Here is a 24,202-nt window from a genome sequence, read left to right on the forward strand (position 1 = left end):
CCAGAGTAACTGTAGAAGTTGATGGCATAATAATGCATGCGAATGTACTTTGAATGACTTGCCATGTTAAGCTATTGTTATTAATAAAGGTAGATCTGTCACTTCTCGTCACTTATTTATTACCTGATAGATTCTGATATTCAAAGAAAGAGAAAGGATCATTTTGGAGAGGGACTTCTAGTGAGGGCTTCTGTGACTGACACGCTGGACCCTGAGACTTCACCCCGACCCTCTACACTAGAGGTAGAGTCCCTGTTGGAGGACTGAGAGAGTCAGGGCTGTCGCCTTGACAACGGATCTCATTGGCATTTCAAAGTGAAACGGTTAGATGATTGGCTGCGGAGGTTTCCAGAGGTCTACCCCCGCTCACTGGTTGGATGAGGGGAGGGTCTTGCTACTTTCCTTTGGGCCTGTTGCTTGGCAACCGATTTGCGTCCTCCCGCTAAGCGGACACCCAGTTACACCTGTGAAGCAGAGCCGTCAATCCGTTACCACCGCCAAAGACTTACACCTCTTAGGCCCACTTCACTTAAAAACAGCACGGGGGTGTCCCAGGTGCTCGTCCAAGTTTGCCTTGAGACTGAGCTGTGGGCTGACATTGCGGGGACGCACAGCCGTCGAGAACGTACTTGCCGGTGTTTTCTTTCTGGAAGTTTTCGTTTAGAGGCGTCAGAGGAGAAAAGAAAGTCTCTGTTACATGCCCAATTGAGAAGCCACTTATCTGGGGAGCACACCGCGTTCTGCGGCCCTAGAAAGCAAGTAACTTAGGTCAGTTAACCAGGTGTGGCAGGGTGACCCGTAACTTCACACCCCTGCCTCCCAGTAAACCCTAGGAGTGTGGGACAGGTGCCAGGCCCTTTGCTGCCTTACCATGCACTGCAGAGCTTACTTCGTGCTTCAAAGAGACTTCCAAGAGTTGAAGAAAAACAACTATGAGGTGAGTTCTGAGAACCCGGAGGGATGTGTTTCACTGGGGTACAAATGTTTAAAAAACAGTTTAATCTGTGTGTATCCTATAAGACATAATTTAGTTAAACCTAATTTGCCACGACAGTGTTGTTGTTTAACAAATCTATTTTACTATAACAACGTATTTCATACTAATAATTACTTCATAATGATAATAATAGTAATAGTTAACAATATTGAGCACATCTTACTGAGTCATTTATGTGGATTTAAGCCCTGAATATCAGGGTCTATCAGGTAGTAAGTGACTAGTCCACGCAGGGTTGCTCTCATTCATATAAGGAAGTGTTTTGTTTTACCCACCAGAAACCTAAGTCTCCGAGAAGTTCAGTAAATATTTAGCCCCAGGATTCTATCACAGGGGTTTCTGACTCTAAAACCCCTTGCCCTTAAGTCTTGTGTTCTACCACTTTTTATCTAGTGCACTTTTTGCCAACTGCTGTCACATATAACACATAGATGCCTTTCCCTTCTAATTTTAACACAGAGGAAGGCTTTGCACCAAACGCTACCAATGAGGTTATCTATGTTGGGTGCCACGAGCTGATTTATCACATATAGTATGGAGAATACTAAAACATGGAAGAGATGGGGTAAAAGGGAACACTTAAGAGAAAGAATAGGAAAAAAGCTGTCCATGGGAGGGTGTCGAGGGCCAGCTACCAACAGTTGCTTCATGAGTAGTTCAATGGCGTTGTTCTGTTTCCACCCCTGCTATAAAAGCATCGCCCTCACTGGAGATGTAAGGAACAATTACTGAGTCCAACAACAAACATCCCAGAGGCATGTACCTAATGTTTGATATTATTCTGCTCTCCCTGAACTTTGTGGTTCTCTGTGGAAAGACAATTTCATGGAGGGAGAAATGATTTGTAAATATAGATAATGTAGATAACACAAGTATAATACATTATACTGTTTATCCAGGCTAGCACCTAACCTACTTAATAACTATGTGGTTGCTCAGAAATATTTATTGAGTATGTTTAGGTGTATTCCTCAGCATAATTGATAAGGCATAATTGAAATACATTCTTGTCCCTTCATTGGGGGTGTGGGAAGTGTAGGGACAATTTATTTTTATATACAAGCATAATTTTGGAGTTGAGTTTTTCTTAATGAAAATTTCTTTCATGCCTTCCATACAGCATCCGTATAGGTTTTAAAATCGCTGAAGAAATGCATGCTTTCCAATTATTTTCTTCTTTTCCAATTTGAATCTTAAATTGGCTATTGACTTACATAAGCCACACATCTCAATCTTGCCCTTCTAGTCCCACTTGTGATTTCCACACTTGCAACTTATTGTAAATGTACTGTTGCGTGTGTTTCCTGGAATCTATCTTAATGTCTGTGTAATAACATAATATATATCACCTCCCCAAATCAACAGATAAATCAATTTATCGGGAAAAGAAAATGTAGAGTTTTTGGAATTCATTGTGACCTGATATCTGATTTTTAAAGTTGCCATAAATGTTTAATCTTTTTATCTGCTTTTTTTTTTTTAATTAAAGGGCATTACTGCCTTTCCTGTAAGTGAAGATATGATGGAATGGGAAGCTAATATTGAAGGTCTACAGAATACATTTTGGCATAGTATGTATTTTCAAAACCAAACTACTTTTTAGAAACCTTTATACCGTTATTAGTCTATCTTCTTTATAATGAGGTTGCAGTATATAAATTTTCTAGAATTCTGAAAATATTCACGTTATTTTTTTCATTCTATGGCTTAGTTTTCTGCCATTTGTCAACATAGATGGAAATTTTAGGTTTGGAATTTTCTTTATGCCAAATATTAATGTTATTACATTTTAAAGAAATAGGCACAATAAAGCCAATTTCTAACAATTAAGAATACATTCTAACACTCTTCCATGAAATCAGAGACTAGCTACCAAAATTCCTATTGGCATCACAATCCCACAATCACCTCTTTTTTTTTTTTCTCTATGATTTTCACCCAAATTTCCTATAAATCAAATTCTCAAGAAGACTGGGCCACTACAAACTTTAGTGATCGTGCACTCTTTCAATCATCGATTAATAAGATAGAGTTTTTTGAGTGAACGAGGGGAGAACAACATGTAAAGTGGATAATTACAAAAATATAATATGTGCTATTACGGGTTTTGAACAGAATACCGAGGAAGCAGTGACTAGTTAAATTTGTCTTGGAGAGTCAGGAATGGCTTTGTAAGGAAGTGACATTTGAGTTGAGTCCTGAGGAATGCATAAGAGTTTGCCAGGTTTAGAAGGAGAAGTAGGAAGTTCAGGCAGAGTAAACAGCTTGGCAAAGCCTTATAAACAAGAGAGGTGCAGCAGGTTCTGGAACAGTGAGTTCAGTCAAGAGGAGATACACAGTGAAGGTGGCAGGTGTTGGGGGATGGAGTTAGTGAATGGAAAGGACTGGTGGGAAACGGGCTGATAAAATTGTGGGATTAGTTTGTGAGGAGGAGTCTATTATACCAACTAGAGGGGTCTCTGCACCTATGATCCAATTTACTTAAAAATAAAACTTGAGGGACCATGGGAGGCTAAACTGTAGAAGAAAGTTCAGTGTTAATCAGGTTACAGTTAACCAGTACTACATGACACTTTAGTAAAAATGTTTATTTCTATATCACAGGAATAGTCTTTCAACTGGCAATAAATTTCACATCGGAGTACAATTTTGTCCCTCCAGTTGTGACGTTTAGAACCATTCCTTTTCATCCAAATGGTAAGGACCAAATGAGATTTTTATCATGAGGGACTCTGTCCCTATTACCCTTGTTTCTTATTAGTGTTTAATAATGTTTCTGTTTAACAACTTTGTGTGATTATAAAAGTAAGTATGCTTACCAGGGAAAATATAAAAGAAAAATGATCACCTTGAATTCAAAGAGATACTACTCTCAACTTTTAAACAAATTTATTTCTTTATCTCTGTCTATGTATTTTTTCTACATAGTTGAACATAGCATTGGAAGTCCTAGCCAGAGCAATTGGGTAAGAAAAAGAAGTAAAAGGCATCCAAATTGTAAAGGAAAAGTAAAACTGTCACTGTTTGCATGATATCATAGATAGAAAATATTAAAGACTCACACACACACAAAAAAACTATTGGAACTGAAAAATAAATTCTGTGAAGTTTCAGGATACAAAATCAGTACACAAAAATCTGTTGTGTTTTCATACATTAATAAAGAGGAGGGGGAAATGTGGGAGAACTTGTGATCGCTCTTCTTTCTCTCCCTCACTCCTTCCTCCAAGGATAGAGGAGATGTGAAAAAGAATTGAGCATGTGTGGCACAGCACTTTCTCAACACTTTCTTTCCAACCAGCCTGGCCATAGAGTGGGTGTGGTCTCTCTTTCTCCGGGCAGGAAACCTAAGCAGGCTCTCAGTTGAGGGATTAAATTCAAATCGGGGACATTCGTGGAACTCGATTAAATGTTGATCAAATGCATTCTCCATTTCAATCTTCCATACAGTAAAGTTGATATTTGCACTTGCATCTTTTAATACTCTGGTCTACTTCACTATACACAAACCTTGGAAGAGAGGAGTGCTATTATCCCCCAAACTCCAAAAGATGGCTATGTACAGTTCTGACTCTTTAGATACATAAAGCCAAATTGCCTTTCAGTGATCTTATTTACATTCCCACCAGGAAGTTTATATACAGTTCACCTTCACCATGCTTCAATTCTGGGCATTGAAACTTTGGAGAAATTTTTTTGCCAATTTGATAAGAATCTTTCTGTTATTCTAATAAGCACTTCTTTGAGTACTTGTAAGTTAAACATTTCTTACATCTTTTGATTGTGGTTCTTAGTTTGTGAATTATCAGACTTATTAACAATGCATCACATTGTCCTAGCTGTTGCAAATATTTCCCTTTGTTTGTCATTAATTGTTAAATTTTTTTTTCATTCTGTTTTTTCATTTACATCTGGGATTTTAAAATTTTTGTGTAGTCACATTTGTCCTGTCCTTTGAGATTTTTACAATTATCTGTAAGCTTAGATGATCTTTCCCCAAAAAACAGTGAAATCATTTTAACTTTCTTCTAGTTATTCTATGGTTTTATTTTTCATGTTTCACTCTATTCTCTCTCTCTCTTTTTTTTTTTTTTTGCAAATACAGATTTAGTTAATTAACTGTGTTAGGGCACAGGCCAAGCTTCTGTATATCTTTCCAATCTCTATATAATAGAACAAAGCTGGCAGGGAGGTTTTGCCATCCTCAACATATGGCTTCCATTTCTAGATCTAAGGCCTTTACTGTTTGTCACCATTTCCAGCTAGTGGGAAGGGAAAAGAGAAAGAGAAAAGGGCAAAAATACTTCCTTAAGACAATATGATCCAGAAATTGCGTACTTTACTTCTACTGATATCCCATGATTAAAACTTAGTCACATGGCTACTTCTTGCTAGAGGGGAGGCTGGGAGAAATAGTCTGAGCAGCGATGTATTCATCTAAACAGCATGGGTTAGTAAGGATTGGGATAGGCATAGTGATCTGATTACAGAGAGAAGAAATGGAAGAAAGGAAGAGTAGATACTGGAGGATGATGAGTAGTTTGCAACAACACTTTTTATCCTGTTTTTTGATAATCTTTTCTTTCACCACTGAATCATAATTTCACTTTTAACATACAACAGCTTTAAAACATACTAGGATTTGTTTCTACATTCTCTTATTACATTGTTCTTTCTGTCTAATCTTGGGTCCCACTGCATTGTTATATTATTGTGGTTTTACAATACAAAATGATACATTAAATCAAAGATCCCTCTTTGCCCTTTTCAAAATTTTCTTCTTAGTTTTTACTTTTTCATTGCAAGGTTCTTCTATTGGAGTACAGATGTTTTTCATTTATAAAACTTATTTGCACATTACTAAAAGTATCACTAATAACGATAGCTATTATTTTTGAGGATTCACTATGTGCTGGGTAGGTCTATTAAGTATTTTCTTCATTTTTTACAGGGAAGGTGCATACTTGAGTCACATTCCCTTTTCACATATTAGGAATGTGAGACCTAGAGAAGTAAAGTTAGTTGCTCAACATCACATGGAGTCAGTGTTCTCTACGGTGTGTCTGATACCAAAGTCCATGTGTTTAACAGCTACACTGCATTCAGTGTCTGTCATATGCACCACAAGTAATTTTTCTGCTTTGTCATTTACTTTCTAATGTTGCCTATGATATTTTGGTGTTACTGAGTTCTAAATAATTTTATTATATATATATATATATATCTCACTATTAATATTAATGTATTACTTTAATACAGTAGACCGGCATACTGGTCGACCCTGTATAGACTTTTTGGACAACCCTAATGAGTGGAACACAAGCTATACATTGAGTAGCATCTTACTTACCTTGCAGGTAAGAACAGATTAATAGAAATTGCCCTCTTTCATACTTTTGATTATCCCAGTTATTCAAAATATAAGGACTAAACTGTATCATCGTATCATGCATATTTAAATATTTAAAGATTTCAGTAAGTTTATTTAAATCAATATTTCTGCATCAAGACTATACAATGGGACTTGAATTATAAAAACTATTATTTTTAAAGTGAAATTGTTAGTTAAGGCCCTTTGTAAAAGAAAACAAGAACTGTTGGGATGGTTTCGATTCTAGATATATAGTCTTAAGTTTTCTTTTGGCTTCTAACTTTATTTCATACCGTAATTTTATATCTTTCCTCATTCACAAAACTTGCCTTTTTCAGAGAATTGAGTCAAATGACTACTACTTAAAATGAGCAGCTTTATCCTTTGTTTCTGACACAGCTAGCTACTTGCTTTCTTATCAAACCCAGTGAACAATTAAACCAGAGAGTTGCTCCTCCCCTCAGGTAGATGCCTGTTTCTAGAACGCCCCCTTTACTTCCTGGTCTTTAGAAGCCTGCCTCAGTGTAGGGGTGGTCTTGACTTTCAACAAGCCTCCTTTCTTATCCAGTGCCAAAGTAAATGATTTCAGTGGCGCTGGCTTTAAACACTTACAGATATTGGACCTTGAGCCACTCGGTGAGAGTCTACATGAACTTGCTCATCCTGAATAACATATGAAGATAAACTGTTAAATTTTGATTATCTGGAATACTTGGAAATAAAGTATTCTGGCTTAATTGAATTTTTCCAGTAACAGAATTATCATACAAGTTCCACTTCTCCAATTTATTGTTTAAATAAAATAATAGTTTTTTTTGTTTAGTCATCTTAGTATACTGAGTAAAATTTATTCTTTTTTTTTTAAGAGTCAACGTTTTATTTATTCATTCACTCAGTCGTTCTACAAATATGTAGTGAGCATCTATCTACGGGTGCCAGGCCATGTTCTGGGAGAGACATTTGAGCAAAAACTTGAAGGAAATGAGTGAGAATGATCTACAGATAACTGGGGTTGATCTTTTGGATTCCTTTAAACTACCTTTTCCACCTGCCTTAAGAATAGAAACTGAATGTTCCCAAAATGTAATGAGCGAGGGCAAACCAGAAGGAAATGGTGAAAATTTTGCATAGCAGGATGATTTAATGCAAGGTGAATTCCGTGCTCTCAGATTACATTGCCTGGCTCCACATTCTGGTTCTGCTACGTAACACTTCTGTATCTTTGGAAAAGTTTCTTCACTTCTCAATGCCTCAATTCCTTCATCAGTAAAATGGAGCTGCTTGTGGCTACCTCATATGACGTATAAGGATTAAATGAATTAATACATAGTAAAGTACTTAGAACCTTGTGTGGTCCAAGAAAATAGCTCAGTAAAAGCTAGTTAACGTTATGATTGTCCTTACTTTTAAACAGTAATGCAAAGTGACAACAAAGTGTTGTCATGGAAACATATCATGGAAAGCCAGTAGACGACAAAGTTGTCTTTTTATTTTTCAAACAGATTTATTAAACAAATATGCCCACATTACAGAAGATTTTTAAAGCAGTGGAAAGGAAAAGAAAAGCACTAGTATTTATAAATAAAAACCCTAAATCTACCGTTATTAGCATTTCTTTCTGATCTTTGCTCTGATTTTTTATGTTTAAAATCCTTCAGGTCCACATTCACTGCAGGGTGAAGCCCAGTTCTGTTGCCTGACAGATGATTTACTTCTCACAGGTGTAGGAGAAGTAAATCCCACTCCTATGATACCTTCATGCTTTTCTTCAGTAACGGTGCTCGGTTTAATTCAGGTTTAAAAGCATTTATAGAGTTCTTAACTGTAAAGTTACAACCCCAAGCAAATCTTGGACCTTAAAAAGTGCTCAGTCCAGTTCTCTAACTGGCAACCCATTTTCTCCTTCCCTGCCCCTCAGTCTGTCTGGCCAACAACTGCTCACATGGTAAGAGTCCGGTCAAATGAGTCTTCTTCTGGAATGCCTTTCTTGATTTCCTTTCCCAGGGGGCTTTGGTTTTCGAGGGGGTTCTTACGTCCCTCACCCAGAGAACACTCTCCTAACTAAGCACATTTCTATCAGAGCTCTGTAGTGCTGTAATGCACATACTGTTTCTTTATTGGTCTTCCTCTATTGGACGACAAGCTTTGCAAGGCCAGGAAACAGGTCTGATGCCTCTTTGATTTCCCAGTACCTGCCCAGGACAGTGGTGACCTTTAGTAGGTACTAAGTAACATGAATGAAGGAAGGCATGAACCTGTATATTTACATGGTTGCAATTATGGTATATATGTATAAACTATATAACCTGTTTCTTTTTTACTTTACATTTTGTCTCAAGTAATTTCCATACCACTACAGTTAATATTTTAATGGCTATTTAATAGTCCTTTCCAGGTTAGTGCCACTGAATAGAACTTTCTGCAGTGATGAAAATGTCCACCATCTGCACTGTCCAGTATGGTAGCCAGCAGTCACATGTGGTTACTGAGCACTTGAAATGTGGCTAGTGTCACTGAGGAACTCAGTTTTTCCTTTCATTTAATTTTGAGTAATTTAAATTGAAATCGTCACCTGTGGCTAGAGCCTACTATAACGGGCATTACAAGTGTAGACCATAATTTCTGACTACCTCCCTTTGAGTAACAGATGAGACACATTTATAATTATCACATTGTTATTCAAGGGCGTGAACTTGAAGTAGTGTTTAAAATATTTTAATGTCTAAGACTACTAATCATCTCCAAAATTTTTAATAATCTTATTTTTTTTGAACACCTTCATATATAATGCAAAGGTAGCTATCAACAACCATCCATAGAATGAATTCGAAATTCATTGGCTTTAACTAATTGGATATTAGAAAATATGCCTAAGTGCCGTTTTGTTTACTGATGCTTCAGGTTTTGTACTTATCCTCTGTAGAGCTTCCTATGTTATTTCATACTATCACGTGGCTAATTGAAAAGTTGGACTTTTGTTTTCTACTATTTTAGCAGTGTCTGATTTATACATTTTAATATATTCATTATACTCCAGTTCTTAAAAATCATTAAGTAGACGGAGTAGCTTGTGTACACATGATAGGAAAAGGTCTTGGGCACGGTGTCAGTGGGAAGACTGTTGAATAAACTTTTCCAGGTGTGCCTCTCTCAGTGAGATTACCTTTCCAGCCAAAGACTAAAAGCTTGCTCTTGAAGATAAGTTTCATCTGCTTCCCACCCACTTTGGAAGGTATAGTGCAATCCGCACCGAATCCTTATTTAAGCGATTATAATATCCTGGGAAATGTAGCTCAGATGTGTTTTCCTAATAGGAAAACTCAAAGAGCAGAAAACTCTTGTTGATTTTGAAATAACAGGTACCAGATTGTTGTTTTCATTATTGCAAGATCACCACCATTTCCAGGAGTCTTACGTCACAATTATCCACCTTGACCTGCATCTCCACTTAGGTACCCTGTGCGTTAGTTATTCTTTTGGCTAAATTTTATTCTATAGCTTGCATGTCATAATGTAATATTCAAAATGCTAATTATTGAATCAATATTTGCAATTTGGGCTAATACTAATTTTGAGGTGCCAGATAAACAAGATCGTGGTCTAGGAGAACTGTTACATTTTGGTTACTGTTGGTTCCCTTTTTTGTCCAGATGTACATACAAAGGGTGCCAAAAAAAAAATGTATACACATTTCAAGAAAGGAAAAATCTGTGTTCAAATTGTAATATTCGATTAATACCTATAACAAAATATGAAAAAAAGTCCTGTGTATACATTTTTTTGGCACCCCTGGTGTGTTGTGAGAGGAGTAATTTTAAAGCCATCCTGCACCACTCCCATCCTCTTGTTATTCAATCAAACACTAATCTAGGTACTGGTGTGAAAGGACTTTGCCGATGGAATTATGGTTACTAATCAGCTGACGTTAAAATCAGATGGTTATTCTGAATTATGCAGCGGGGAGGGAGGGCAAAGTAATCACATGAGTCCTTCACAATAGAAGAGGAAGGCAGACGAGTCACTCAGAGAAATACAGTGGAAGAAGGAGAAGGGATGTGGCAGGAGGGGACATCAGAGAGATTCCAATCATGAGAAGGATTTTTCACATGTTTACTCACTCTGAGATATAGGGGTTCACGTGTAAGGACCTGCAAGAGACCTCTTGGAGCAGAGGGCAGTCCCCCAGCTAACAGCCAGCAAAGAAACAGGGTCCTACAAATACAAGGGACTGAATTCAGGTAACAAACAACCTGAACGAGCTTGGAAGCAGATTCTTCCAGAACCTAAGAGCCCAGGCAGCCAACACCTTGATTTCAGTCTTGTGATATATCTGGGTAAGGGAAACCAGCCCCACCACCCCATATTTCCCACCTGCAGAAATGTGAGATAATAAATTTGTATTGTTTTAAGCTGCTACATTAGTGGTAATTTGTTACAGCAGTACTAGAAAACGCTACAGGTACCAAATTAATCATTTGATGATCTAGAAGGATATTGAAGTGTACACAAGCCTTTATACATTATGTGTTTGTTTTACGTGTGATCTAAATATGATCTCATGTCAGGTTTTGTTTTTTAATGGAAATGTTTCAGTGTTTCCTAATATTAAGTTCCCTTTACACAAACATCCAATTTAAATTCATGTGATAAGTTACAGGACAGAACTTGTAACTCTCTTTGATTCTAATGTTTGGCTCATGAACGAGCAGTATAAAACCAAGATAGACGAAGAGTTTCTTGAGAGTCGGGACCATGTCTGATTTGTGTTTGTATCTATCTCCAGGTAGTCCCACTGTAGGCATTTAATAAATGCTTCTCAAATGTTGTATGTATTGGGTTGTCTTTTTTGCACTAAGAAACAAATTTACTTTAAAAAACCATATTTATTTTTTTACCTAGGTGATGCTTTCTAATCCAGTGCTAAACAATCCAGTGAATTTGGAAGCAGCCCGAATGCTGACTGAAGATGAAACTAAGTACAAACTAATCGTGCAAAGACTTTTCCACAAGTCATTACAATGTAAGAAGTACCTACTTATTATTATTTTCCCAGTATTAATTACACATTTATAGAAAATAAGGGATCTAGCAAATAATTTGTATAAGGGAATATTTTCTGTATCCATGTTTAGTAATGAAATTGTACTAAGATCTGTCCTGTTGGACCTCTGTCAAACCAATCAGGTCCTTTTAAAAATATTGTCAAAGATGGTGAGCTTAGTATCTTTAAATGTGATGGTCATATAGCTGGATGGTGCCCATTGAAACTAGTCTACCCATCATAAAGATATGGCACCTCATTTTAACTCTTTGATCTATAATGGGTACTTCCTAGATTTCATTTGCAGTACCCCAGATCTTACTGATCTGGGACTCTCTTCCTGTTTTTTTAATTCCAATATAATTTTAAAATTATTATTATTCTTAGTTTCAGGTGTATGGACTCCTTTCCTCTTGATTAGCAAAATGTTCAGCATTTTTTTTTCTGGAGAGTCCCTTCCCCTACCCCGCCAGGTATTGCTTCTAAGTCCACGTGGAAATGGCACCTGAGGCTCTTCAGTCTCTTTACTCTATTGACCAGTGTTTTTCTGATACCCTTGGTTTGCTCACTTTCATCCTGCCAGCGACCCCTCATGACTCTTAACTCCATCTCCTCCACTGATCCTGTGCTCTTTCTATAGTTAGCAGAGAAATGCTGTGGGCTCCTTTTGCACAGCAGGTTTGCCACAAGTGACAGATGGGCCCCTAGTGACATAGTTCTTTCCTTTTTGTCCTGTCCCTCCTCTCCCAGCAGTGCACAGCAACCTGGCAGAGTAGCTGGTATCATTACCTCTTCAATCAGCAGGACTTGCTGTTCAGACTCACTCTACCAAACTGATCCATCACGTGCTTTATCTGTCAGATGTCCACTGTCTCTTTTTCCAGTCCTCTTCTAGAAGCTGCCAGTCCATTAGCTAGGTCTGTACAATGGTGACCAAGTTCAAGTGCTCCTTCACAGGGCTTCAGGGTCTGATGCAATGAAACAGTATTGATCAGGCATCTTTTTCAGTATCCTTAAACATGGCATGATTTCGATGGAGTCCCTTAAATATTCCCTGACAGGTTTGAGGCTGATTTGTACACAGAGGAATCACATTGCTTCACTCTGACCACATTTCTGACCTAGCAGGATACTGTACCATCCGGTGATATATCCTTTGCACTCAGTGGTTATTTGTGGAATGAATGACTGACTGACTGAATGAATGAATGAACGATACATATCACTTAGTTTTTTTGAGCCCTCCAGTGCTGTCATTAGAGAAAGACTCTATACCAAAACTCTGTGCATATTCCGATAAATGGAAATTTAAAAACTGGTTTTAAGGAATTTTTTCCAATAAATCATTCTGTGCAATAGATGTTGTTTTTGCCCTGCATAGATAAAGGATGAGAAGAAAACTGAAGAAAAATTGGCCCTTTCTTGTGTCCTCCTGTCACTAGACATCATCCATCACTCCTTTCACTTCTCCTTCTCTGCCATCAAACCACCTAGAAAGGCTGCCCAAATTGCCAGTCACCCAGCAAATGAGCAAAACAGCAAATAATACTTCGGCAGGTTTTTGCTACATTCTCTAGTTAGGTTGATGAAATATGTGTAAACCCAAGAACAGTAAATAGTTACCAACTTGTTTGCCCTCTCAGCTGGCCTGGGAGTGCTAGCCTACGGTACTATGAAGAGAATGGTTTTCTGCAGTTTCGTAGGGAAAGAATGCTGTGATGCAGCAGAGGCAGCTGCTGTGGGTGAGAAATGAAGTTCACAAAACTCGTTCACTCTAAATTCCATGGTAGGATAGCACTATGTGGATTTCTGTGAAAAACTGCATTCAATCAGAATGAATTACCTGTGACAACTTGAAAAAGGGTCTCTACTAGAACGCTGCAAGAATCATCTCTCATATATATTTAATATGTTAATAAAGAGATCTAGAAAATGCATAGAAAAAAAATTCTCATCACATTTTTAGATAACACAAAACTGGAACAGATAGTTAATTGTACAAATGAGAAACTCAAGGGGGCAGCCGGATGGCTCAGTTGGTTAGAGCGCGAGCTCTGAACAACAGGGTTGCCAGTTCAATTCCCCCATGGCATATGGGCTGCACCCCTCTGCAACTAAAGGTGGGAAATGGCAACTGAATTTGGAGCTGAGCTGCTCCCTCAACAACTAGATTGAAGGACAATGACTTGACTTGGAGCTGATGGGCCCTGGAGAAACACACTGTTCCCCAATATTCCCCAATAAAAAGAAAAAGAAACTCAAGAGGCAGCTAATTGTATCATCTCTGTAGGCATTAATTATAGGCCCAGTACCCACTGCGATGTCTGGTTGTACGTATTAAATAAAGATTTGTAGAATGAATGAATGAAATAATACACGTACACTGAGATCCTGATGTCACTTCATAGTTTACAAAGTGCTTTCACATACATTTACTCATCTGATTCACCCTCTTCCTCAGTAAGGAAGCTGAGCATCCATAAGGAAGCTCAAGGCCACAGAGGACAAGCAGCAGAGCCACACTCCAACCTGGGCATCCCCACTTCCCCTGTGCTTCCAGATTTAATGAGAAGAGCATGAAGTCATTCGTTTAGGATTAAAGAATTACAATTGCCAAGTACAGAATGGAAGAGACCTGACTTAATAGCAGAACTAACTTCTACGAAAAAATTCTCGGGGAGCTGTTTGACCACATGCTTAATGGGAACCAAAGCTAGAAGGTGCCCTTCTCTTAAGCATGTGTTAGATTAGATGATAATTTTACCCCACTCTGGTGCGATGGGCCCTCATCTGGAATATCAGCATGTTCAATCTGGAGCATGACATTTCCCACGGCTGCAGAAACCGTGTATATTCAGCTAACGGAAGAAAAGATAAAAGGCAGTTGTAAAAGCTGGTTTCAAATCTTTGAAGGGATTTCTTATAGAAAAGGGAAACTTCCTTCTCCATTGCTCCAGAAAAACTAAAGTAAGACTATTATTGAAGCAATGCATCAGTGATACCTTCCCCAGGCCTGCTAGGGTGTAGCAACTGAAGACCAGAATATGCAGGCTGGGCCCTGCCTTGTGCCAGAACATACCTTGAATAAACGGGGGACGTTTTCCTCATAATCAGTGGTCTGGAATTAATTTGTTGTCCTGAGCTTAAGCCTGGTATTTGGTATGCAGATATGCAAATGCCTCTCATTCCCTAACCTTTCTCTGACATGTTATTTGCCTCGCATGAACAGCCTTGGCGTATGGACAAGACCGCACCAAGCTCTGAGCTCATACCCAATTGGTGGAGGTCCTGATGACTTTCCAATATCCTGACAGCCTCTCTCGCGATTGGACCTTGTAATTAGGGCGCTCACATGCACCAGACTACCTGGGACAATCCTGACGCAATTATTTCTAGTATCCCCTTCACTCCATGTTCCAGTTTGGACAATAAATTATATAGTCAGTTGGGTGCCTCATTGATCTTTCCTAGAAGCAAATGCCAGCCACTAGAGCTGCAGCATCCCCAGTGATAAAGTCCATCCAGGTCCCAGCTGGCCAAACATGAGGAAAAATTTTCTAACCACTTAAGTTAGAAAAGTTGCTTAAGTGTGGGCAAGGCCACAATGGCAGGCAGTAAAGGTATGCTTTTATAACTAGTGTTCATTTAGCAGAGTTTCATGACTTTTTTTCAGAGATGTTGTCAGAGAGCCTCTTGTTCAGTGTCCCGAGTTGGACAATGAGATTTTTCAAGTACCTTCCAAGTTCTACTTTAGTTCATTCATGAAACTTGGGGGAGGTCTGGAAGGAGACCGTGTATAACAACTGTTTTGACTCCTAGATTTTGGGTACTGTTACTTTTCTAATTTGTTACAAAGTGGTTTCACATACACTCATAAATTCCTCTTTTTTTCCCCTCCCAGTGTATCTTAGCAAATTCTTACTTCTCTGTGTTTATATGGTCAAATAATATTTATATTTTGCTTACCATGTTTATTTTGATATTTTAAAACGTAGGGTTCATGTAATTTAAAAAATCTTTGGTTGACAGAAAATATTTTATACTCTTGTATAAAAATAGTAAAACTGGTAATGGTAGCCAAGTTTGAGGTAATAATTTTTCTCTTATCCAGGTATATTCCTGTAGTTTTGTTAAATAAAGGAGGGTCATGCTAATAAGTTTCAGATGCTTGTCTAAATAAACGATAATTACTGACAGATATTATGACAGAGTCATGATATAAGAGTAGAGAAGAATTATAGAAACATTAGGGAGATTATAATACTAACATACATTATACACTTTTTAAAAATCTGGTAATTGTGCAAATCCATCTCATTCTCATGGTTAGGAGGATGTGATAAGCATTTGATTCTTCTTCACTTCAAGCTCCCAATGTGTTCATTGTTTTGTTTTGTTTTTTTAATCCTCATAACAATAGAACAATTTTAAAGAAAATTATTTCTACAATTAAAGCAGATGGCATCTCATAGGATTTCAAGTTTTGGTTTCTTTTCTTTTTAGAAGGAGTATTTTGTTGTTGTTGTTGTTGTTGTTAGGTGTAGGAATATCCCTTTCCCTGAAAAAAACACTTTCTGGATATCAGAGGAAAGAGAAGTTTAGTCCAGTAGCATAGCTTACTCATGGAACACGAGCTTTCGTGCCATCCTTCAGATGCTGTTTTGCTGGTGGTGATTAGAGCACTGGTACAGTTATCCTGTTATTTACAGAGGTCGGGAGATATGGAAAACCTGAGTGCCACAAGATGGTGTGTGTGAATTCTTTGCTGGAGCTACAAACCTCTTTTTTCCTGTTTGTATTTCATTGCACCAGTAACATAGTCCAGTAACATTTTAGCAAAGTCTCTAAGTTGCTTGTTTTAACTAAAAATGTTAAGCATTTCTTTTCCATCATAGAAATATATGTCCATAGCTTTAAATGACAAATAACAAATCAGTGTTTAATGAAATATAGCAGACCTCGGAAGCCTACACCTGTCATCACGTAGTGCTACCCCCACCCCCACAACATACCAACAGCTTTCAACACATAGCTGTTTCTTCGGGAATTTGCCACTATGTTTCTAAGTTTAGTCTGTACTAATATTCCTGGGGTTTTCAGTTTGGAATATTACTTATAGGCTTCTTCTGAAATATAAAGATGTAGCTCTTACACTGCCGTTTCCTTCCCTGTTTTCTCTCCCCTTTTCTCCTAATATACTTGGTTACATTAGTATTACTTAATACGTATTTGTCACAGATGAGCCATGCATGATTGCTTTCCTTTTTCTTGTGTAAATGGCCCAATTTTTCATTCTCTTGTTTGTTTCTATATATCTAGCCTCTATTCTTCCCCTAAACTTTCTGACAAAGCTGTAAAACAACTCCTAGGCATTCAGTGCCCCCCCCCCCAATTCTCTTCCCCCCGCCCCCTACTGTAGAGACTTCTTTCCTGTGGTCTCTATCCTCCTCCAGTTCTAACTGGCAGTTCTCTCACTGGTATCCTGAGATGACCCCTTTGCCTGCCTCTTGGATTGGAGCTCCGGCTTGATCCCTTCTTTTCGTCTTGCTGGGTTTGCTCCTTAATTTTTTTGGAGCATATCTTCTAAGAGCTTCCTAGTCAATGGGTGCTAAATATTTTCTGACTTTGCAAGCCTAAAAATGTATTTATTCCCCTCTCATATGATCACAGTTTGGTTAAATTTTAGTTTGGAAATAATTTTCTTTCAGAATTTTGAAGACGCTGTGGCCTTCTTGTTTCTAGTGTTGCTCTTGAAAAGCTAGATTTCATTTAGATGTCCAGTTCTCACATGTGATATATTTTATTTCTGGAAGCTTTAAAAATCTTCTCTTTATTCCCAGTGATTTGAAATTTCTTGATAAAGTTTCTTGTTGTTGTTGTTTTTTCCCCCATTCATCATGTAGGACATTTGATAGACTGTTTAAATCTCATTTAAAAAGCTCTAATGCTTTAGTTCTGGAAATTATTTTTTTAATGTGATTTCTTTCATATTTCCCCCTTCATTTTATCTGTTCTCTCTTTTGAATATTTAAATATTTAGATGTGGGATCTAGTCATCCGATCCTTTCATTTTTAAAAATCTATTTTCTCCTATTATCCACCTCTTTTTTTTTTCCTATATTCTGGAAGATTTCCAGAAAAGTATTTTTCTTTTTCCTTTTTTCTCCCTATTTGTTCTGATGGTAAACTTTCGTGATATTGACTTTACTCAAATGTCTAGTGATCACTGACTATTCATATGACGAATATGTGATGAATGGCCGTCAATCACTAAAACAATTGGAAGTATTTGACTTCAGGCTGGGATTGTTGATGGCTTTATTTCATTACAGTGTACTTAGTGAAGACCTGGGCCTACCACTAATTAGGCTTGCCTATTTCCCCTGAGATGAATTCTCTAGTTCTGTGCCTGGAGAGAGATGCTAGACACTGTGAGAGCTCGACAAGGGCAGAGAGTAGGAATCTTACCTGTGCAGTATGATTTATTGGACTTATTCCCTGCCTTCAGTCCCTTACCGTACTCTTGTGCTGCTTTCTGCCTGGTCTCCTCAGGTCTTGAGTCCCTCTAACCCAGTTTCTTCAGAGACGAAACATCCTTCCTTCTGCCTGGGCAGTGGCGATCATCTGCTTGCACAGGATGAGGGTATAAGTCTTGAGTGAATGTGCTGTATCTCTCACCTTTCAGAGGTATCTGGTACCTCCAATTCCCGAATTGTTTCTCAAGTTCTGAAGTATGAATCTGCTTGCTTTGTACAGACCTACTCTCATCATATAGTTAGGTTTCAAATATCCATGGCCTGCTAAGACAGTTACCACTTGACATCTGCTTTCCATCTTGGAATTTTTTCCTGTCATCTTTCTTTTGCTCTCCTCAAGGTTTTATACCTTACTTCTCCTCCTTTATTACCATTTTATTGAGGCTTTGGAAAGAGTGTACATAAATCCATGTATTCAATCTTCCAAGTAAACGAATCCTTTCTTTTTTTCTTTTTTTTTTTTTTAGTAGTGAAAGATGACAGCTCTAAGTCACCTGAAGACTCACATAAATTTGTCAGGTAAGTTTTTCTTTATAAAATTCTATGTCAATTTGTTTATTAAAGGGACTATTGATTTAAACTTTACATTTTTTCTCATTATTGAATTTTTATTATTTTAACTCAGAAAAGGAAGTAGATATCTTTTCCTCTTAGACTACCTTTTAAAAATGTTTCTAGAGAGAATGTAGAAAATTATTTAATTCTTTCTAGACTATTGAATTAATATTGAATGTAATTATATGAACTTGCCTATTCTTTTAATTTTTATTTTTTATTGTTGAAAAGGAACATTGTGTTGTCAACATAATGAGCACAGATCATTTTAGACTGCAAAAATCCAAGCAACTTAGGAAACGATAAGATTCTAGAGGAAAATGGTGAGAGTTAGGGCTGAAGCCATTGTACTTCTGGGGAGACAACCTGACAATATGGCATCAATTCAGCCTTGAACACACAAACAAAGGATAGATCTCATATGTGGAATCCACAGCATTAGTTTCTCAAGTATTTCCATCAGCCTTAATTTGACAGTCAATCAGATATAGAAAACAGTCAATTAACTAGTGTTGAAATAATGCTTGCCTCAGCTCAGGTTCCCTTGACTGGCCCTGAAGATGAGTAAAATTAGTTAACTTAAGAGGTTTCTGTTTGTAAAAGTGTTAGAAAATTGCAGGCAGGTAAGCATGATCGAGTGCATAGTACACTAGGCTGGGGTTCAGTAGAGGACATTGCTGCCCTTTAAACTTGTTAATGTGGAGAGAAGACATAGCAAAACTTAGGCAACGTCCAGGCAACTGGGTAGAAAGGATATAGTCAAGGGAATCCCAGCTGATGTTCAGTAATTGAAAGTGATTTTGGCCTGTCCTTGTCATCTGGGAGGTTTGCCCATGGGCTGCAAGATACCACTTGAGGATATGGGGCAGCCTCCTGGAGAGCACCTACTTATTCATTTATTGAAAATGCACTCACTGAGCTTAGGCTCTGTGCCAGGCACTGTGTGCCAGTGTTGGGAATACACACCTGAGTCATACGTGATCTCACGAGATGTATACTCTAAAATTGGAAACTCTCCTTTGAATAGGCGACAGTGCACAGCATGTGCCTGACTATTGGTCCCACAGGACAATATAGGGAGCATCTGCTCCCAAAGGATGTAGTTGGAAAGCCACAGGGCAAATATCAGGATGATGGCTAAGGGGGAAATGCTAAGGTCACATGGAATCATATTTAGAATGAGTCCGGTATTAAGCAGAAACGTCTTCCCCTGTAGCTTTTCTTTTTTCTAGGCCTCCTTTGGAGTCCTTCACTTTTTCACCAAGTTATCTATCACTGGCACCACCTCTGTTAAGTGCAGTCCAATGTTTCCCTGGACCACGTCTGTGGATTGTTGTATTACTTTAATACCTATACTATAAGAAGTGCTCTTACAGAGAGAAGACCAAGATGCCGGGGAGAATAGAGGAAGAAATATGTTAGTAAAGCTTGGAGGTGGGGTGAGGCACATAAAGGCCAGCTTCCAGGAGGAGGTAGCATCTCAGGTGATTTCTAAAGGTAGAATAGGAATTCACCTGTAGACAAGAGGAAAAGGACATGCCAGGCAGAGGGAATAGCTCATCAAAAGCATGGAGATATGAGAAGACATATTTCCCGCAGCCTGACCCAAAGGAAGGTATTTTGACGTCTAGAATAAAAAGTGAAAATGAATCACAAATGCCAGAGGCAACCAAAATGTATCAGGAGCTGAGATGCAAAACCAAACAGGGTAAGGAAGAGAGTATTGGTTGCTAGAGAAGAGAGGAGAATGAGACACAGAAAGTCAGAATGCTAAATATGCATGTATGTTCATGGGATGGGAGGTGGCTAAATCATTTAAAGGGTCAGGCATAAGACAAAACTTGAGGTAGACAAAAAAGAGCATAACATTTGCATCAATATTAAAAGTTCTAAAACAAGTGCATGGCTTTGACATAGTCATTCCACTACCAGAAATTTATCTTTAAGGATATAATTGAACAAGTGCATAAAGATAGGTAAGAATGTTAGGAATAAGACAAAGATAAGAATGTTAATCATATAATTGTTTAAAATAAAAAATTGAAAACAGTATAACAAAATGAACTGATTAAATACATTTTGGTTTAGCCATATAATGACCAAAATGTATGTAAATGTATATTGTGCACATGATTCTGCAGACCGATACTGAACTAACATTAAAAGTAGGTGAATAGAGTGGGTTATAAAATATTACATATGGTATTATTTCTTACACACACACACACACACACACACACACACACACACAGGCAGTCTAGCATGGCAAGTGAAAGAATCCCATTTCCTTCATTTACTAACTGGGAGACTAAGGCAAGTTAGTTAAGTTCTTTGTCTCCGTTTCTTTATATGTAAAGTGGTGATAGTAATAGTATTAATCTTATAGGATTGCTATGAAGATTAGATGATTTACTACATACTCGTATAAAGCACGTATACCAGCACCTGATTAAGTGTTAGCAATCGTTAGCTATTATTGGGCTTCTCGTTTCACATGTAATCTCAGCGTATACAGTTGTTTGCCTTCCTGCACCAAATCCTAGAAATTCTCTTTTCGATATTGAAAAAGAACAATAATGAATACATAGCTATACTCCAAAACAAGGATCCCCTCGGTGTATTAATGGCAGTAAAAGATTCCCAAGAGACTGAAATCGTTTAAAAGAGCACATTGAAGAAGGAATCCTCATATCGGGGCCCTGTCCCAGAACTTGAGAAAATGTTCCATCTAGTGCGCTGTGCCTACAAGTGTGAGAAGCTCAGAATTAGGAGGCCTGGACCACATGACAGAGTGATTAAGTGGGATCTGGCAGCAAGAGCACTGACCTGTCCATCCTCCCAACCGTCAGATGAGAGCCAGCCAGTAGCAGCGGGAGGATCTGTCTCAGGCAGGAGGAGTGAGGATGGAAGCTTGGCCTAGAAGGAAGATACCAGAATATAGACACCAAAGTGTTGACAGTGGCCATTGCTCAGTCAGGTTGTCAGAACTAGGCACGATGTTTGCTACTGAGTCAGCGCAGAAGAAGGGGAACCCCTGTTCTGAGAAGGAACCTTTGGCCCTTGGATGCTTTGTCTGGCACCTGATAGGCAGCAAGTCAACCAGGTGACAACAGGAGGATCCAGCACTGATGACAGCACTGCAGAATTTGGGGTCTGGGAGGATGGTTAAACTATAACTTTAGTCAGAAGGGACTCGAGAACCATGGTGAGATAAACTTCTAAACTTATAGATGATGTTATCTTGAAAACACAAGGTTTGTGAAATTGAAAGGGAAAAAAAGGGAGTGAAAAATTGGGAGAGTGATCACTTACAGGTACGCTGAGATTCCAGGCAGAGGGACTAACTAGTGAGTGCACAGAACCTGAATTGTGTACAAGCACGGTATGTTAGAGGATCAGAAAGAAAACCACCAGATAGCTGGAACACAGCAGGGGAAAGAGCAGAGGGGTAGGCAGGCCATGAGGTAAGCGAAGCAGGCAGGGTCAGATAACCTAGGGCTTTAGGAACCAGGTAAGGAATTTCCATGTTATTAGCCTTACAGTGGGAATTGGGACACAGTTGAACAGCTTTTAAGAAGGGGAGGAAAGACACAATCAGATTTACTTCTTAAAACGACTGTTTTAACTGCTGTGTGTTTGTGTGTGGGGGGGGTGCCACGGGGTGGGGGGGGTGGATTGTGAAGAACCTAAGGGGGAAACAAGAAGAGATATTAGGTTATTTTAATAGACCAGGGGAGAAATGATGGTGGTTGGGCTTAGATCCATGGAGAGGGAGAAAAGTAGATGGATTTAAGGCTTGTTTTGATAGGATGTAGGGTATGAGAGAAAGTGGACTCAAGGATTATTACTAGATTTGGGTACTGCTGCCATTTACTGAAATGGAGGAGATTGGGAGAGCACCCCACTTTGTAGCACTGACAGCCCCACTGGTTGGAGAGGATGCAGGTCACTAGAGCTCTCCTACATCACTGTACACATTGTTGCACCATCTGACCTGCCCACAGCCAGCTTCAAACACAGTTTAGCAGTTTCTGCTAACGTCAAACATTCACCTGCCCCGTGATCCAGTAATTCCACTCCTAAGTATTTAGAAATGAGAAAATGTGTTACAAAAAAGGTTTGTACCCAAATGTTCACATGAGCTTTGTTCATATATCCCAAACTGGAAACAACTAGAATGCCCATCAACAGTTAAATGTATAAATAAATTGTTATATTCATAAGTTGAACGCTCTCTGCAATAAATATGAGTGAACTATTGATACATGCAGCAGCATGGAATAGTAATGCAGGCATTATGTTGAGTGAAAAAAGCAACAGAATAATCAAAGCAGTGCGCACTATGTGATTGAGTGTATATGAAGTTCTAAGACAGGCAAAACAAATCTGTAGTGAGAAATCAGGTCAGTGATTGCCCACAGTGTCACGGGTGATTGGCTGGGAAGGGATAGTAGGGAACTTTCTAGAGTAATGAAAATATGTATATCTTGTTTGGGCTTATGGTTACATAGTTGTCATTTTTTTTCAAAACTCATCAATCTGTACACTTAAAATGTGTTCATTTTATTGAACGCAAATTATACTTTAAGTTAATTTTTAAAAGGTAGTCAGCTATCTTTACAACTCTTTTATAAATCTGAAGTTATTTCAAAATTTAAAAAATGTTTTTGAAAGATGGTATTAAAACGTTTTTCAGTGAATAGAGAAAATGGATATACTTCCAAACTTCCAAACTCTGAAATCTAAGATTATTTCAAGAAAGAAAAATTATAGGCCTATACTGCACATAAACACAGATGCATAAATCTAATCAAAACAATAGTAAATTGAATCCACTGATACATAAAAAGGAATAATACATCATGATTAAGTGGGTTTGATTTCAGGAAAGTCAGGTTGGTTTAAAATTTGAAAATCAATCAGTGTAACTCACCAAGTTAATCAAATAAAGTGTGTGTGGGGGAACCCATAAAATTATCTCAAAGAATCCAGAAAAGTTATTTGCTAACATTTAACACCCATTCATGATAACAATTCCCAGCAAACTAGGAATGGAAGAGAATTTCTTTATTCCAATGAGACAGGAATCTACAACAACCCATCAGCCAACCTTATACATAAATGTGAGATGTTAAATGCTTTTCTCTTGAGTTTAGGAACAAAACAAGTATATCTGTTATAACTACTTCTATTTATCATTGTACTGGAGGTCCTAGCCAGTGCAATGAGGCAAGGAAAAAAAATAAAAGTTATAAAGTTTGGAAAGAATGAAGTAAATCTTCGTTATTCACACGTAGCAGGATTATTTACATAGTAAAATCTGAATGAATATAGAAAGCTTGAAAATAGGTGAACTTAGCAATGACCTTGGATACAAAATGGACATTAGAAAATCAACTATGTATTTTATATACTAGCAATCAGCACATAGAAAGTGAAATTTAAAATATACCTTTACAACAGCACTAAAATTTGACAAAAATGAATAAGATATCTATACTGAAAACCACAAAATGTATCTGGGACAAATTTTTAAAAACCTTAGGAAATAGAGATATATTCGTACAATGTTTGTGACCGGGAAAGATATTATTATAATACCAATTCTTCCCGAATTTATCTATAGATTCAATTCAATCTCAATCAAAATCTCAATAGTTTTTTTTTTCTGAAAATTAACAAGATGGTTTTAAAATGTATCT

General features: G+C 37.9%; 1 protein-coding gene across 3 annotated transcripts in view; it reads left to right on the forward strand.

Moving 5' to 3' along the window:
• The first annotated feature begins 485 nt into the window (after positions 1–485).
• Positions 486–24,202, forward strand: part of UBE2U (ubiquitin conjugating enzyme E2 U) — a 50,907-nt gene continuing 27,190 nt past the window's right edge. For 2 of the 3 annotated variants that reach the window (XM_033115013.1, XM_033115012.1), the window contains exons 1-6: positions 486–937; positions 2,487–2,568; positions 3,602–3,694; positions 6,257–6,354; positions 11,268–11,388; positions 18,413–18,464. In XM_033115013.1, coding sequence (XP_032970904.1) covers positions 872–937; positions 2,487–2,568; positions 3,602–3,694; positions 6,257–6,354; positions 11,268–11,388; positions 18,413–18,464 — 512 coding nt within the window. In that variant the 5' untranslated portion in view covers positions 486–871. The remainder of the gene's footprint in view (positions 938–2,486; positions 2,569–3,601; positions 3,695–6,256; positions 6,355–11,267; positions 11,389–18,412; positions 18,465–24,202) is intronic. The other variant, XM_033115014.1, reaches the window with a different exon arrangement.

This window comes from Rhinolophus ferrumequinum, chromosome 9, assembly GCF_004115265.2.
Source record: "Rhinolophus ferrumequinum isolate MPI-CBG mRhiFer1 chromosome 9, mRhiFer1_v1.p, whole genome shotgun sequence".
In the NCBI taxonomy this organism is placed as follows: domain Eukaryota; kingdom Metazoa; phylum Chordata; class Mammalia; order Chiroptera; family Rhinolophidae; genus Rhinolophus; species Rhinolophus ferrumequinum.